The sequence below is a fragment of the Aulostomus chinensis genome, chromosome 2, assembly GCF_037954235.1.
Source record: "Aulostomus chinensis isolate RoL2024-O1b breed Wild chromosome 2, RoL_Achi_v1.0, whole genome shotgun sequence".
Lineage (NCBI taxonomy): Eukaryota > Metazoa > Chordata > Actinopteri > Syngnathiformes > Aulostomidae > Aulostomus > Aulostomus chinensis.
In genome coordinates this window covers 13,659,688-13,676,362 of record NC_141321.1, presented here as the reverse complement: position 1 = coordinate 13,676,362, position 16,675 = coordinate 13,659,688, and the positions used below count along the sequence as shown (strand labels likewise).

At 41.2% G+C, this 16,675-nt stretch overlaps 2 protein-coding genes across 2 annotated transcripts; both read right to left on the bottom strand.

The window, feature by feature from the left end:
• Positions 1-3,012: 3,012 nt before the first annotated feature.
• On the bottom strand, positions 3,013-10,243 carry aph1b (aph-1B gamma-secretase subunit). The gene is made up of 6 exons (XM_086179839.1): positions 9,939-10,243; positions 8,785-8,955; positions 8,306-8,379; positions 7,381-7,503; positions 7,158-7,285; positions 3,013-6,953 (listed from the first exon to the last, which is right to left on the bottom strand). Exons 1-6 carry the CDS (start codon positions 10,049-10,051, stop codon positions 6,786-6,788), a joined length of 777 nt encoding a protein of 258 aa, XP_086035965.1. The 5' UTR covers positions 10,052-10,243; the 3' UTR covers positions 3,013-6,785.
• A 232-nt stretch (positions 10,244-10,475) lies between these two features.
• LOC147269127 (troponin I, fast skeletal muscle-like) lies at positions 10,476-14,254 on the bottom strand. Its single transcript, XM_086179851.1, has 6 exons — positions 14,069-14,254; positions 13,955-13,991; positions 12,660-12,788; positions 11,705-11,794; positions 11,448-11,624; positions 10,476-11,208 (listed from the first exon to the last, which is right to left on the bottom strand). The coding sequence occupies exons 1-6, from the start codon at positions 14,074-14,076 to the stop codon at positions 11,122-11,124; spliced, it is 528 nt and encodes a 175-aa protein (XP_086035977.1). The 5' UTR covers positions 14,077-14,254; the 3' UTR covers positions 10,476-11,121.
• Positions 14,255-16,675: the final 2,421 nt, after the last annotated feature.

Sequence of the window (16,675 nt, the reverse complement as noted above, 5' to 3'; positions counted from 1 at the left end):
TTTTCTCTGCACTTTCACAAAGCCCACATTGCAATGTGATTAAAAACAAACATTGCATTAATGGCAGTGATGTTTTAGAGTTAAAAAATGTAAAAATTAATTCAGTGATAAATCAGTTGTCAAAATCTTTGCCAATTACTGCTGGTAAACTAATCAATTAACTTACAAATTATTCAAAATTTAAAGTAATGGCAGCAACAAGGCAAGATACTGCATAATATAGGATCTATGTCATCCTTAAATCACAGTAGAATTCAAATATTAATACTTTCACAAATCAAATATATATTGCAACTATTACAACATTAAAACACATACTTGGTTATTTTAGAATTATGTAACTCACTTATTATATTCATCCGAGTTAGAGTGGTTCACTCCCTCAACACCCCTGAAGGTTTGCGCTGAAACAGGGAGCAAACACAAGTGTATAAAAAATATTAAATCGTGACCCTCAATAAAATATATGTATAAAACATAAATCAAATAAGCTGCAATCTTCACTTCAAACAAAATAACAGACAGACAATCCGGTGGACATTCGAGTTCTCAGTTTAAGAACTCCTCAAACAACCATTTTTTTCCCCTCAGTCTTAACTGTCACTCCAGGTTCGCCTGTAATAAGCAGCTGCCTCCGGGGAGACTCACCTGGATGAGTGAGGAGGAAGCACAGAGACAGCAGGTGAAGAAGCTTTCTCCAGCTACGTGGTAGATGGGGCTCCATTCGTGAGTCGCGGTGTAGACTGCATCACCTGGTGAAAAGCCTCCGGCTGCAGGACTCCCGCCGCTCCCCGCGCTGCTCCATCTGGCTCACCCTGGAGCAGTAGTCGCGCGCCTCAAGAGCCGCAGCACCTGCTCATTAGCATAAAATATGCCCAGGTAGGGGCAGGGGTAGGCGGGGCCAATGCAGAGCGACAGCCGCGCTGGTGATTAGCATAAAACTAAACCGACTCTTTTTTTTTTCACTCCACATGAGATTTTCGTAAATAAAAGTAGCACAGTCTTGTTCCTCTCCAGCAAACGTTCCTCAGGTATGGTGGACAATAAGTCAACTAAAATACATATTAACTGTACAACTGATAAATAAACTGAATCACTCTGTGTATGGAAGGGACAAAAATGAGACAAATTTAAGAACTTGTGACTTATTACTCACCTGACGGCCTCTCTATCGCCCCCTGCTGCTCCACCTGTCTGCTGGGCCTGTAGACCAGGTGGATCCAGGAGGATGCTGCTCCCTTGGATATATGTTTTTGTTTTTACTCATTTTAATATGGCCTTAGTTTTAGGCAGTGTTCCTTTTTTGAAGTAGTCAAGTCAGTTATTTTACCTTTTTTGTTTTCCTTTTCTAAAGGTGGCCCCTCCGGCAGCAGGATCAAAACAACCTGATGTGAACCTGAACATACAGCCTGCTGGTAGCAGCTAGGAAACAAACCCCTCACGCTGCTGAGGTGACCCTAGTGTCACCAGCTGCATGTGAACGCCAGGTCACTTCCTGTGTCTGTCCGCTGTCCCACTGAAAAAGGCCTTTGAGTGACTGGAGCCCCCAGAGACCCCAGCAGGCTTTGTGTTGCACAGCCAGAAAAGTGTCTGCTTTCATAAATGGAAACAAGTCCAGGAGAGGAAAGAAGAGGCAACACGGAGGCAAGACTTTAGGAACCAAATGAAAAAATAATCATGTCTGTTCAGTGTCTTTATCACACGGTCTGCCTCTTCAACATCTTTCTGCTTACATAGATCTGAAAACAAGCCCCTTGTTGAAGTCTTATCTCCATCTAACACACACACACACACACGCACGCACGCACACACGTTAACACAGGAACGGCTTGAAACCTGGCGCCTGCTTTGTGTCATGTAGACAGTTCATTAAAGATCCCATGAAATGACTGAGAATCTTTTATTGCAGAAGTCTGGTGTTTGCTGTATTTTTCTTCGTCAGACTAGAAGATATAAACCAGTGATGCGTCTGTATCCATTTGTGTCATGCTTGCAGATCTTACTCCCATCATAAATCACTGAAAAATAAAAAGGGTAATATATTGTGTTTCTTTCCCACTGACAAGAGTTGCGTCATTAGAAAACAGTCTACTGGCAGTAGATTCATTTTTTTTGGCTGCAGGTCGATGTGTGTGTGTGTTGTCATGGGACCAGTCCTTTCTAGGTGCTTAAACCACTTTATAAATCCTTTTTAACAGTAACCCTGTTATTTAGCCTTTCAGAGGCTGTGTGGGCCAGTGTGTGTGTGTGTGTGTGTATTCTTTTACAGTATCTTTTGGAGGACCAATTTGACTTTCAAGCCAGCTAAGTGAAGAGATTTGGGGAAAAGTGAGGACATTTTTTTCCCTTTCTGAGGGCAGTTTGGGGTTTCAAACTTGACTGAAGTCTTTTAAAGGTGGACGTTTCCTAGATTTTGAGGGACAATGATGACACAAGTTTCACCAGTCAGCAAACGTGACGAGTTAATTAGTTAGCTCCCCCTGTGCAGTTTCTGATGGTTTATGGACAACAGAGGAAGGAGATTTATCAGCTTCCACCGCAAAGTCTAGAAAATCAGTTCATTGTTGGTTGGAATGTCCTGTTGACCAAAAGAACATTTCTGAACCAAGCGAATATCCTTTGATGCCCGTGATGTTGGTGCTGGTCCTTTTATTTGCATTTTGCTTTACTTTGTTTATGTGAAGAATGCATGATAATTTCAAGTAAAATAGAACAGTGCGCACCCCTAAATCCATGTTTGTACAGGTGAGATTAGGCTTCCGTATGAGTCTGAATGGATAAACTAACTGAAAATATTCACTACATTTTCTTCAAACAGATATTTTAAGCCTAAAATTTCTTCCAAAACAGCTCTTGTTTTCAGAGGTTGACATTTTCTATGACATTCGGGGACAATTGAGAGACGGGTAGGCAAATCCCTGAATCGATGGTCAAGAAAATCTGCATTAACATTAAAATATTTCTGAATTTATTTAAAATCAATGTGTAAGCCAGAGAATATCCTTTGTCCTTTGACATTTCTCACTCAAAATAAATAAAAAGTTAAAAAGGGACAGCAGTTAAAAGCAGTAACACACTCAACAATGTCTGTTTACAGATATTTTCCTGTAGGTAAATTAAATTCAATTAGGCTGATAATTCAATTTTAATTTCAGACCTGAGTATGTTTACAATTAATTCCTGTTGATAAATTCAACTTTTAGTAGCAGAACCTACAAGTAACTCTGTTACAAGACCGGAAAATATTTCTCATTGGAAATGGCTGAGCAGCATCTTTACCAATGATGAACCTTCCAAAATGCATGTGACCACGACAGTTCAGTGTAAGGCAATACTCACCATCCAACTCCCCGTCCCCAGAACATCAGGTTTACTTAAAAAAAATGTGTTACAAATTATTGCTTGACTAAATGCCAGTTTTACAACTAACATATTCATCTTCAATCCTTGTAACCTGACGGTACGGCGTCATAGGTTTCCTCTCTATTACTGGCTGGCCTCACACTCAGAAGGTGTTGTATTTTATGAACCAAATTCCGTATAAAGCTGTTCACAGATGCATAATTTTTTCCAGTCCTGCTGTCAGACAAGTTAAGAAAAAGCTAAACATGGCTTGGCTCACTAGCGCATCACGGCTAACACCTGTTAGCTTATGCTACTGCTGACACTCTTTCAGAGTCTCGATGGCTGCTACAAAATCACAAACACATCAATTAAAGACGACTGTGCTGGGGTTTTGGTTAAATTCACAGGTAAAACAATAGCTCAGTGAGTGGCAGAAGCAGAGAAGAAGAACATCTGTGTGGCAGCAGAGCTAGCATTACCTCGCTGGCTACTCACAAGTGTGTATGGCAGCGTTAAAGTTAGCTTGCCAGCTACTCATATCTGTGTGGCTGCAGTTAGCTTGCCAGGGCGCTTGGCGTGAAAACGTCTGATTCGCCAGCTTGAAACTAGGAATGGCGCTTGCATTTGACCGAGCACCAGCTGGCACCTTGCTTAAAATAGGGTCCTTTGTATTTAAAAACACTACAGTTGGCAGCACTTGCGTATAGTTTTAGCCTTCTTCTAGCTAAACTGTAATGTGAAATGTGACACCCAGCTGTATCACTCTGGTGTTACCTGGACCAGTTGAAAGAAATTCCACACCATTACCACTTGTTGCAAACAGGTGTTGATTGGGTTTCATGATTAAAAACGAAAATGAAAAAAAAAAACCACTTGATATTTTTCTATATTTCCAGAATGGTGCTCTTCATTCAGCCATCAGTGAAAAACTGTAATTCCACTTCATTTTATACAACTTTTGTCATTTTTTCCTCTCAGCATGTTTGTGTGCAGCAACTCAAAGATTCCATTTCACAATTTGTGAGAATAAAAGGACAGAAGAGCCATAGGATTCAAAGTGCTATTCCAATTATTTTAACTTTGTTTTCTTACTTTGAGATTAATAACCAAAGACATTCATTGCAGATTCACCTGATCAGTTTAATGTCCACCATGTGTCATTGATCTCTCTCTCACTCACTCACTCACACACACACACACACACTCACTCTCTCTCTGATTATTGTTCATTCAGGTCACATTTTAACACAAAGAAAAACAAGACTTCATTGTTTGAATTCAATTGCACTTAAACACTTTGCCCAGTGGAACATAAGACTTGAAAATTCATTACAATTCATTTATCTAGGAGATGAACAGCCAAATATGCCTGGAATGATCTTTTAATGATCTTGATCACTGTGGATGACCCTAAGCCTGATGGGAAACCTGACTGGAGGGGAGAGAAGGATGGCAGTCCTACAATCTACACTAGTTTGGTGTTTGTCTTCTTACTATGATATAGTACAGAAAAAATGGCAGTGACAGCATCTGCCAGTTCTGCACAATTGAGAATAACATCTGGTCAAGTCAGCCACAAATAAAAGGTCCAAACCAACTGTTAACCAGATGAAGGTGAATCATCTGTTCATACCAGTGTGAATCTGTCCTAGTCAATCTGGATTAAAGTGCCACCTGTAAGCAGGATATGTAGGAATGCAGAAGGTTCCACCTCCAAGCAAACATCGGGCCGACCCTCGGGAAACACAGCTGACTCACTCGCACCTCTACATACTGTACAACTAAACAAAATCAGGTGTAAAGAACACATTTGTTGTTCTGAATTACTAAAACATTACAATGATACCCACACCCATCCCCAAAACAACTAAAAAGGCAACAGAGAGTATGAACATTCAAAACTCACATAGCAACACTCAAGATCTTATGTATTCACATCATTTAGTAGGGAAACTGACGTGTAGTTCACCTGACTCTATTCCAACTCACGGGTACTGAGCACTTCCACAGCAGCTAGTTGGGAATGTAGCTGCAACTAAATCACAGGCGTGACTGAATTTATTAATGGCAGCCCAGACTGTTCCTGTGGGCAAGATATTAATGTGATTAATAACTCCAATGATGGCCCTGCAATGAGGTCAGGTAACTGCCAGCAGCTGCGGCTGACAAAAATCAGAGTTATTATTCATCATCATGTTTTTCTCCCTCTTCTGTTTGCCATTGGAGATCATTGCTCTCATCCAGGGTCAATTAACCTGCTGAGATATTCATATTTTTACAACATTAGGGATGCACAATACATCGGGGGGTCATATCGGTATCGGCCGAGGTTGGTCAACATATTGGCACTGGTCCGATGATAAACAATGGACAATTATTACCGTGGAGGTGTTGCTGTCTGTTGAAAACGTGCCCAGACAGTGTGTAGTAAAAATTCTAAGACTAGATTCCTGAAAATACAGTCAAAACAGGATTTCGCATGTTTAGATTTCTGATGCAAACTTTCAGAGATGAGAGTTACACTTGATTTCCAGTAAGTTATACACTCGCCACAAGTTATACAAGTAGCTTACAACTACCACTCTTGGTGTTTTTATGGTTCTGTAACTTATTGAGAGGAATAAATGTTTTAAATAAAGGATTTATGGGATTTCCCAAAGGTTTAAAAAAAATGTAACTTTCTCAAATTCACAATGTGATTTTTGGTATGTACAAAACGTGACTATCACAGAAACCTTGTTTTTACACAGATCATATAGACGTCTGTTAATATCAGCCATCGGCTGTGATCGGTCATCATATCAGCCAAAAAGTTCAAGACATCCCTAAAAAGTATCTATAAAAAGAAAAACTGAATTTTTATTTATTAGAATGAAAAGTGTGTGATTGAGCCATGATACTGACATAAACACTCCAGCGTGGCATCGCATAATCACCTGCGTTTGGAGGAAGTGACTGAGTCTCGATCAAGGTGACCAGGATCTAAGAAGTCCTTTTCTCTGCTGTGTTGCATTCAATGAAATCAAAGACTACAGACAGTTTATCTTGAACAAAATGTTAAAATGAATTATTTACACCATTGGGGGCATAAGAATGCATAAATATATACACAGTTTGTTCATTGTTAATAAATCCACCATTTGAAAGATTTGCAACTCAAGGCTGTTGCCATGGTGACTGAAACATCTTGTTGGTTCGTTTCTTTAAGAAACCAGACAACAACGAGTACACTAATATCCAAACAGAGATTTTCAATAGTTGAATAGAACCGTATCATTAATATTGTCTTTCACTGCTGTTACCTTTTTGTTGAGGACTTCAGATGTTGAGTGACCAGTCGGTTTAAATCCAAAGTGCAGATGAGCACTTGCTCACTGAGCGAGTGTGCGAGCTCAGGGATCTTTGGATACAGAGTCTGACACGCTGCCCGCCATGCTGCGTTATCTGGGCCGGTGGTTGGCCAGCAGGAAGTCTTTGTCTTTGCAGGTGAGGCAGAGTTTGAGGTTCCTGAGAGAGCCGCCAGCAGAGTAGAAGGCCCAGACGCCCATCAGGAACAGGATGACGTAGGTGGGCACTAGGCTGGCGATGTACTCCGGGTTCTGGAACGTCTGCACAACAAGACCAGAAACACACATCAACATTCCATCTCCTCTGTTGCTTGGCACTTTATTTATCCCAGAAGAAGAACATCTGTCAGCGCCACCTGACATGAACTGAGCCGTATTCTGCAAGACCACTCTGCCTGTCTCATGTCTAAGGATTTTCTGACTCTACAAAGACCCTAATCCCCCCACACTTCAGACGTCACTCACCAGACAGGAAACGATGAGATGACTGATGACCACAGCTGCTACGGCCCACCAGCGCTGCTTCTCACAGGCGTCGAAGAAGACCACGCCCCAAAACATGTGGAGAAGAATGATGGCCATGGTCATGAAGGCTGGAAAGGACAAAACGTGTTAAGATGTAGCGTGGCAAGTAGACACGGTATATAAAATAAGAAATATTCACAAGGACATATGTGGGAATTGGCACCTGAGGACAGGAAGTAGTGTTGTGAGTCTCCGTGGATGCCGACAGTCCCAGGCCCTACTGAGTCAGCCAGGATGTTGACCACGGAGAAAGCCCCACTCATGAAGCCGAAGCCAAGGCCAGACACTGACACACGTAAAAGCAAAGGAATGTCACACACTAGTCTGGCTGGTAACATCAGCAATTCCTCATTATCAGCATCAACATGACAGGGTGGTTTTTATGATGTGAAATGATGCAACCTCCTGAAAGTCCCCCGCTAGAAAGTTTACACATTCGCCTCTTGAAGAGGAAAAGTGCTCAGATGAGAGAAAAAGTTCATCTTGGGATTTATCTATGGGTAGACTTTGTGACATCACATCACATCAGGAGCCAATCACAGTCCAGTATGCAACTCTCATATGTTTATAGTGAAAACATGAAACCTCAAGTGACCTAACGCTGAGAATCAGCTTTATAGTGAAGTAGGAGTCTTTTCATCAGTGTCGAGACACATCAAATAATTACATGTAGGTTCTCAATTCTTTTTGAAGAGGCACAAGCGTTATTGTTAACACAGTCAGAATGGATTTTTTGGTCTCAAAGTATTTTTGACAAACTATTATAGCAAATATTTGAAGTCGAAGGAACCTGAGATAAATGACCCAGTTCCACCCACATGCCGGTGGCTATGGTTACTTATCTTACGTGGGACAAGGCATGAACTGGTGCAATAACAATGCCCTTCTATGGCCTTCACGTTCATCATAGAATTTTGAAAATTTTAAAAAAGCTTTAAAACAACTGCAAATTTACATCTAATATAATCAGCAGCAACTGTGAAATGGTTTCAGTTTATTCAACCTAAATGTCAACCACGAATGCACAGAGGTGTTGGTGCGGTGCTGTAACAACAAAGGAAACAGTATTAAAGGTGGTGTAACAGTACCGTAGGCCAGCTGCCGTATGGAGATGGGCATGGTCTCCTCCTGGCTGAGAGCAAGAAGGCCTTCATTGGCTTTCCTGCAGCAACACACACACACACACACACACACACACACACACACACACACACACACACACATTATTCTGAGGACCTAGATTCACTGTGACGCTGTACAGAAGAGCGTAAAGAGGTCAGCTACAATGAACCTTGAATAGAAACGAGCAAAGGTGGGACACTGAAACAACAGGGGGCCAATGAGAATGTACAGTAAAGAGTCTGACACTGTATACGTGTGTGTAGTAGATTTAGGCGTTTGATAGTGACATAAAAACTCCACAACAATGAGGTGACGCTTGGGGATTGATAACCATCAATTGTCTTCATCTGTACACAAACATGACTGCGAGTGACTGTGGGAAAGGTCATTATCATCATCATTATCAACAGTAAGAGATGATGAAGACGCGTGTATAGTGACTTACTTCAGCAGCTTGTAGTAGCCGAAGCGGAAGGTCTCCTGCAGCAGGACGGACAGCACCACTCCAAAGATGAGGAGCCCCTTCTGCTGTGCTGCACTCTCCTTGTTGCTGATCTGAACCGAGATGAACCAAACCAGCGATGACAGCAGGAGAGACACCAGCCAGAAAAATGCTCTGACACAGAAACAAACACACAAGTTATTCTCTCTCAACAACTCTACATTCTCTGTTCATCATCTGATATAAGCACACCTGAGACTTACTAAAAACCTGATGATGTTAGCAGATGAGAACACGTTCACTGATGCAGACAAAGAGGTTTGGTTTAATGTAGAAATGATGTCACTACACCTTTTGTCCAGTATTACACACTGTGCTACTGATGAAATTGTGGACGATAACACTAATTTATTGTTAAGCAGTAAAAAAAATTCTGTCTCCTTAGTGTTTGAGTGATATTTGGGAGGTCATTGGAGGTCGGGCCCTCGTTTTAGAGACGTCCTGGTCACATAGCCGCGTTAGCGCTCCACTTCCATCTGGCTGCCTTGAGTTGGTGCATGCTTTTCATCCTTGTTAGTGTCAAGAATACAGCAATTGTGTACATCTTTACAGCAGCTCTAATTTTTCCACCAGTATAGTTAGCAATGTCTAAACTCGCTATGTGTTGTTTTACAGCGCAATGGCAAAAAAAAGGCAAAGAAACTGAATGTAGAACTACTTAAAATTAAGTTTCGCTCTGCTGGTTTCAAGCGACGGCCGACAAAGGGTGCAGCCATCAACCCCGGGGTCGAACATTTGAACCGACTGATTAGGTCGAGTGAAAAAAAGCACCTAGCAACAGACGTCTGAGACGTTGTATTATACGGAGAAATATTCTCTACAAGCTGGTTAGGCACGAGTTGTCTTGCCAACCGGTTCCTGTTACTGGGTGGACTACCCCGAAGATACCGGCTTTAACGCAAGTGTTAATTCTTTGGAAAGAAATGAAGAAACCGAGGCTAGCAGCCACCAGAGCTAGCGGCCTGTAAGCTAGCATGCTAACTTAGCTTAGCCTTAGCTTAAATGATGCTAAACCAACTGTAAGACAATGTTATCGCCCCATTGTAACAGGAATGGTGTAAATTGCTCTCCTGTTGTGAATAAAAGCCATCTCTCACCCTGCTATGAGGAAAATGACCCTCAGCGGCTCCCGGGCGATGGTAAACAGGAACAGAGCGATTGCCGGGCCAAAGGCAATGAAGGTGCAGCCGAAAAACACCGACGCCGTCATTTTGGTGTTTGTATGGGGAAAAAGCGGGCAGCAGCGCGACCCTAAGCGCCTTGTCGTGTTCCCCTAACAAGCGAGGAACAGCTTACTTTCTTGATTCAGTAGACCTGTTCTGCCCGAGTTGAGGACGATCCCAGCGAGTAACTACTTCCAGCAGTGTGTCATATCACAGGGTTGTCTCATGTAGTCACATGACCCAGGACACAAAAAAGGAAGAAAGGAAAAAAAAAATCCAATAAACTTTATTGGAAGAACAAATTTGAAGAACGAAAATAAAAAAAGATTCTTTTATTTACTGATTTTTACGCAAAATTATGGAAACCAAGTTTTTATTTTATTATCAGTTTTAAATACATTTTACTAATTACGATCCTGTTGGTTCATGTACATGTTCTGATGTATATCATTTAGTTTTTGTGTTGTGACAAAAAAATAAAACAATAACGATAATCGTAATAATACAGTTGACTTATTATAATTATACATTCATATTTATATTATAAATAAGTAATATAAGAATATTTTTAAATGAATATTAATACAATGTCTTTTTTTGAAGCAAACTCGTTTTTCTCATTTAAATGTTTTATTTTCTCTATTTTGAAGCCAAATTTTTGCAATGATAGCATTATTAATATCCAGTTTCAAACCTATTAGCATGTGTAAATGTCCCCATTTCTTGCATCTATTTTGTTTGTCAGTGTTTTGTGAAAAATCTTTTATTGCAGCCTCTTTTAAAAATACATTAACCATCCATCCATCCATCCATCCATCCATTTTCTACTGCTTATCCTGTTAAGGGTCGTGAGGGGGTTGCAGCCTTAAAAAACATGATACATGAATTCAATTTAATATGATTATTATTATTTTTGCCCCTTCATCATCTCTTGTCCTGAAATGTGTCTTGAGCTCCTTTTTTAACTATTCTTTAGGCATGTTTTTAAATCAACCCCTTGAATCACACAAACATCAAATTTTAACAAAAGTTTATCATTTACACAAAGTGACATTAATATGGACACACATAGAACACTAAGATGATGCTGGTTAACAGCAGAACAGCACCAGGGCCTTCAGGCTTCTGTCTCGAACATCTTCTTCCTGCCATCCATCCCAGCTTTGTCCTCAATCTTCTTCCTCCAGTCACTCGTCTGCTTCTCCTGAAAGGAACGGGTGCAAAAACAAGTGACAGGTTTATGATATCTGCCAAATTGTGTTCTTAAATCTGTTCATGTGTTGATCTGTATTTTTAAAGGCTCTTTGATGTTGAGTAAGCAAAGAATATGAGATTTGATTATCAGAGATGACGCCACAGGAATCAGAGGAGCACGCAGCCTCAGACAAACTTGATCATGCTCAGACTGTCCCTCAGGCCTGATGTGAGACCTGAACCACCCACCTCCTCCTTCACCTCCTTCTTGACCTGCTTCAGGTTGGCTCTCAGATCCATGGACGCTTTGTGTTTGGAACCCAGAAGGGCGGCCAACATGGCATCCGCCGACATTCGCACTTTCCTCAGGACAGGCTTCTTAAACTTCCCCTTCAAATCCTGCACCATCAACCTCAGGTCATCGATCTGTCAGAGAAGAAGTGTTCAGACTGTGTGTGGGTTTGTCTAAAAACCTGATCTGCAAGTCAAACTGCAGAAAAAAATACCTCCTTGTCAGACTTATTCACTTTGACCTCCATGTCGTATCGCTCCTCGTCCACCAGGTCAATCTGTTTGTGAAGTGTCCGACACAGTTCCTGATTTTGGAAAAGAGATGATGGCGAGAGAGTAGATGAGTTCCCCAGCTACTCACTGAGCAGAGCAATGATCTGAACAGCTTAACACCTGCTTCTCTCTGTTGTTTTTTTAAATATATTTTTCAAAGTATTTTGTAATTATACATAGTCATAAAAGTCTTTGACAGATTCATATGTGGTTTAAAATAAAGATGCATTAAAGAACAAGTGTGTAGGATTCTTCTAATGGTGAGGTTGCAGACAGCAACTTAGTGATGGAAGAAGAAGTGGTGTAGGAATTTGCACAAGTCCTAAAATTCAAAAGTAATTTAACATAGTTTAATGTCGGGTTTCCTGGTATCAGAATCAGTGAGATATCAGAATGGATTTTTAGTTGCATCCCTGACATAAAAACAGTCGTACACGGTTCGTACTATTATTGGAAAATTTAATGTTTTATGGCATAACTCCATCAATAAAGACCAAATTCCTGAATTTCAAAGCTTTTTGTGAGTCTTTACAATGGCGGTTGCTAAAAAATGGCTAAATGAGACAACAGAGGTCGTCTTGCCAAAAATAGAAGAGGTGCAAAGCTTTTGTATGTCTAATGATTAACTTAGACATTAACTTAATGACTTAGGCTTAATTAAAAAAACAACAACGAAAACAACAACATTTGTTTGCCACGGAACTTATTGTCTGGAATAATCAAAAATCCAGAGCAAAAATCACATTGGATTTTGGTTGAGGGAACCCATGGTGATGTTAACTGGATCATTGACAAACATCCCTGCAGCAATGTAAAGTGAAGTAGCGACGCAGCAGTATAGGTCTACTGAAACAGAAACTACGCTGATTAAACTACTATCCAGACAGTGGTATTTACCTGCAGCTCCTGCATGCAGCCTGGGACAGAGAGGGTGGGGCAGGTTTCCTCCATGTACCTGCTCTTCTCCTTCTCAGCCTCCTGCTGCTCCTCCTCCAGCATGGCCTGGCCTATATGCAGCAGCAAGCTCTGAGGAGGAAGAGGAGCAGCAGACAATCACGCCTAGAAACACTGAGACTTGAGGAAGACCTGAGGTGCAGTTTTATGTTTTGATGGAAATACTGCCAGTTGTCTCATTATGAGGGGCGGCTCAGAGGTAGAGTGGCTGCTAGCAACCAAAGGGTTGCTGGTTCGATCCTCACTTCCCCCGGTGACCATGTTGAAGTTTCTTTAGCAAGATACTGAACCCTAATTGCTCCTGATGGCCCTGTGACGGACTGGTGACCCGTTCAGTGTGAACCCCGCCTCTCACCCAATGTCAGCTGGGATAGGCTCCACCCCCCACCCCCACCCCCACCACCCTTAATGGAAAAGCAGTAAAGAAAATGGATGGATGCAAGGAAGTCTCATCATGACACAACAGGTCAAATCTTACAACAAAAACTCTCCTGGCTTGTTCCAACCCCGGCCTTTGGGGGGGGAAAATCAACATCACCTTTATATAATTTATTCATGTGTTACATTAAAAATATATGTATCAAAACAAAATTTAAAAAATATACAACGATTACAGAGTGTTCTTCAAGATCTGGAGGGTTGAATGTAATTTAAGATATGAACAGGCTGGCAGGACACTAAATAAATATGAAATGACTTTATGAGAAATAAATGGTTTGTGTGTGCAGGAAAAATGTGTTCAAAAGAATTTGGTTATGTACTTTTTCATATTTTCCTACTTGAACTTACTTTTAATACATACTGAATAGCTTTTAGACAAGTTGTGATAGTTGCATTTGTTCATGGTGATGGTGCTATTTTTTTCCACACCTGCAGGTTCAGTTTTCACTGTTGTGAATCTACCTCCTGCAGCACCTGCTGGATAATTATCAGTTTTCTTCAGGAACAAAATTCTCCTGGAGCTCCTACACTCATGAGTTCAGTGTGAACAGCACCTAGATGGTTCCGCACAAGTTCAAACAAACAAACTTTTTGGAATCTGAATCAATATAGAGTTTTCTTTAATGAGATTCCAGTTGTGGACAAAAGCTAACTCAGTTATTTCTTGGCAACATTAATTTTCTTCTTACGTTCCATTTTGGGAACCCTGGTCTCAAATCTCTCAAATGCAGACAAGGAAATTACTACTAAGAGTAACAGACTAAATCCACTTTTTCATATTTTACAATCAACTGTACCTTAAGATGATTCCTGCGGCTGAATGACATCTTCTTCCTTTATAGAAACAAGAGAGAAGTGATTGGAGCGTTGCTTTGGAGTGAGGAGGTCACGTCAGTGACATCAGGACTTACTCTGCCATCTTGGCTGCAGCTGATTCCTGCCTGCGTCCCGTGGAGAAGAGAGATGAACGGGAGGCCTCAGTGCACTGGTCCCTTTATAGATGTTGGTTCAGTTTGTGTGTGTGTGTGTGTGTGTGTGTGTGTGTGTGTGTGTGTGTGTGTGTGTGTGTGTGTGTGTGTGTGTGTGTGTGCGTGCATGTGTGTGTGTGAACAGTTGTGTCTAGAAGCTGAATGCCAGCCTGGAGGGTCGACGGTGGCAGCAGCTGAGCCTGAAACAAATGCTCCAGGAATGTTCTGGTGGAAGCATCTCCAGACAACAACAGACCATGGACGTGCCCACATAATGCGGTATCAGAAGAGAATCCTGGTGACTCTATTTTGTATTTAAAACCTGAATTATCAGATTTGTCTTGGTCACAGAACTCAATTGTTGTCCAGAAACTAATAAAAACACATCAGCGCACCTCACTGTTGCCCTGGATGATGCATTCCATCATTATCACAAACGCAAGCGTGGTTTCAATCATTCCAACATTATTGTTAGAAGAACTCACCAGAGCAGCAAATGCATACTGATGAAGAGCAGAAAACAATTTCACAATGGCATATTAGCATGGGAGTACGTGGGAGCCACAGGCATAGAAGCTAGAGTGCACTGAGAATGAAATCCAGTCAAAATCTCATGATTTTTTTGTGAGATGATAAGACACTCTGAGTATTGTGCAGTCTGTGCGGTCATTCATATTTGGCCTTCAGCCTACCAGAGAGAATAAAATCAGCCAACACTGATCCATGAAGACTATTACAGCTCTGTTTCCTGAAGCGTGGAGGGGTTCTGCTGCGCTCGTGTCCTCTGAGTCAGCGTCAATCAACTCAGCTGCAGTCTGAAACAGCTGACTGCTCCCTCCATCTTGTCTGCGTCCTCCTGCAGTTTCACAGACAATGACAAGCAGTGATTGGTGAAATGTAATTAAAGTTCACATTGAAGTGAAAATCCAATAAAAAATTAAATATCCAGATAATACAACTTGAATTAAAAGTATCTGAAATTAAGTTTATTGGGTAAAGGAAGTTAATGTGCAATAATGATAAAGTGATAAGACTTTAGTGTGGCAATTTTATAAATGAATGAAGGTTGAATTCACTCAAGCCCTCGCCTGACCAGTTCACACCGCGCTCATTAACCTGGTCACTGCCGGGTAAATTTCTCTCCTCGCAGAGCTACAATGTTGTATCTGTGGTGATATTCCCTCATCAGGACACAACCATGTGTGGTTAAAGTGGCAACGGTTAGTATGCCAAAAAAACTAAGAGGAAGCGCCAAAGAAATGTTGCTGGAGCGAATGTTCAGGGGGAAAAAAAGAAAAGATAGTTTCAGATGAAGGTTCTCTGTAAAAAAAAAAAACAAAAATTTAAATAAAATCAGGAGAAAATAGAAAGTGACGGCTGGCTGAGTTGTCCTTGTTTAGAGAGCTAAAAGAATGGAGGTAGACACAAATGTGGCATCAATGCTTTTGAATTGCTTTGTAAAATATGTAGCTTTGACATTCACTGAACTCCTACTGTGGATTTGTATCCACTTACTGAAGAAATGCACTGGTTTTGTCACTGTTTCTGAATATGAACCAGGAGAATTCCTGGGGTTGTAGCATGAGCATGTTGGTGAATGAGCTAGCAGCTTTACAAAAAAAAGTTTTGAGAAAACATCCGTCCATCCATCCATTTTCTACTTCTTATCCTGTCAAGGGTTGCGGGGGCGGGGGTTCACCCTGGACAGGTCACCAGTCCATCACAGGGCCAACACGTAGAGACAGACAACCATTCACACTCACAGTCACACCTACGGTCAATTTAGAGTATCAATCAGCCTCGTCCCCTCTTGATGTCTTTGGACTGTGGGAGGAAGCTGGAGTACCAGAGAGAACCCACACAGGAACAGGGAGAACATGCAGACTCACACAGAAAGATCCTGTGATGGAGCTGGGACTGGAACCTGGAACCTTCTTGCTGTGAGGGGACAGTGCTGACCACTGCACCACCGTGCTGCCTTTGAGACAACAATAATCTATTATATCTATGAATGATAACTCGAATTAGCGTATTGTGGTTATATAATCTCTGTGAGTTGTGCTCGTCTAAGTGAACACCAAAATCTTAATCTTTTTGGTTCACTTTTCAGTGAAATTGGAATTTTTGAGCCAAATTTGAAGAAATTCCCTCAGGATGTGCCCAAGATGTCAGTTGGACTAGAATGGGAAAGACAACCTAAAAACATATACGAAAACATTTATCAAGAGGAGCTTGCATGTAAACTAGAGATGGACTTCTTTTTTTTGTGGAACGAAACTCTACAGTGTTTGTAACTTCTGCCACCACAACTAAAACAGAGACGATGTTGTCTGTCATATAAAGCTGATCAAGTCAAACTGATACCTGAACAGATTTTAGGAGAAAATACTAAATCATTATCTCTGGCATCCTACAACTGATAAATTCTCACAAGAATATAAATGTTCAGAATATTACAAGACGGGTGCGTCAGGTTAATGGAAGAAATATGTGGGTTCTGTCTGTGACTGAAGGTCCAAAAGTCATTTTTGTGTCAAAATAAAACACATT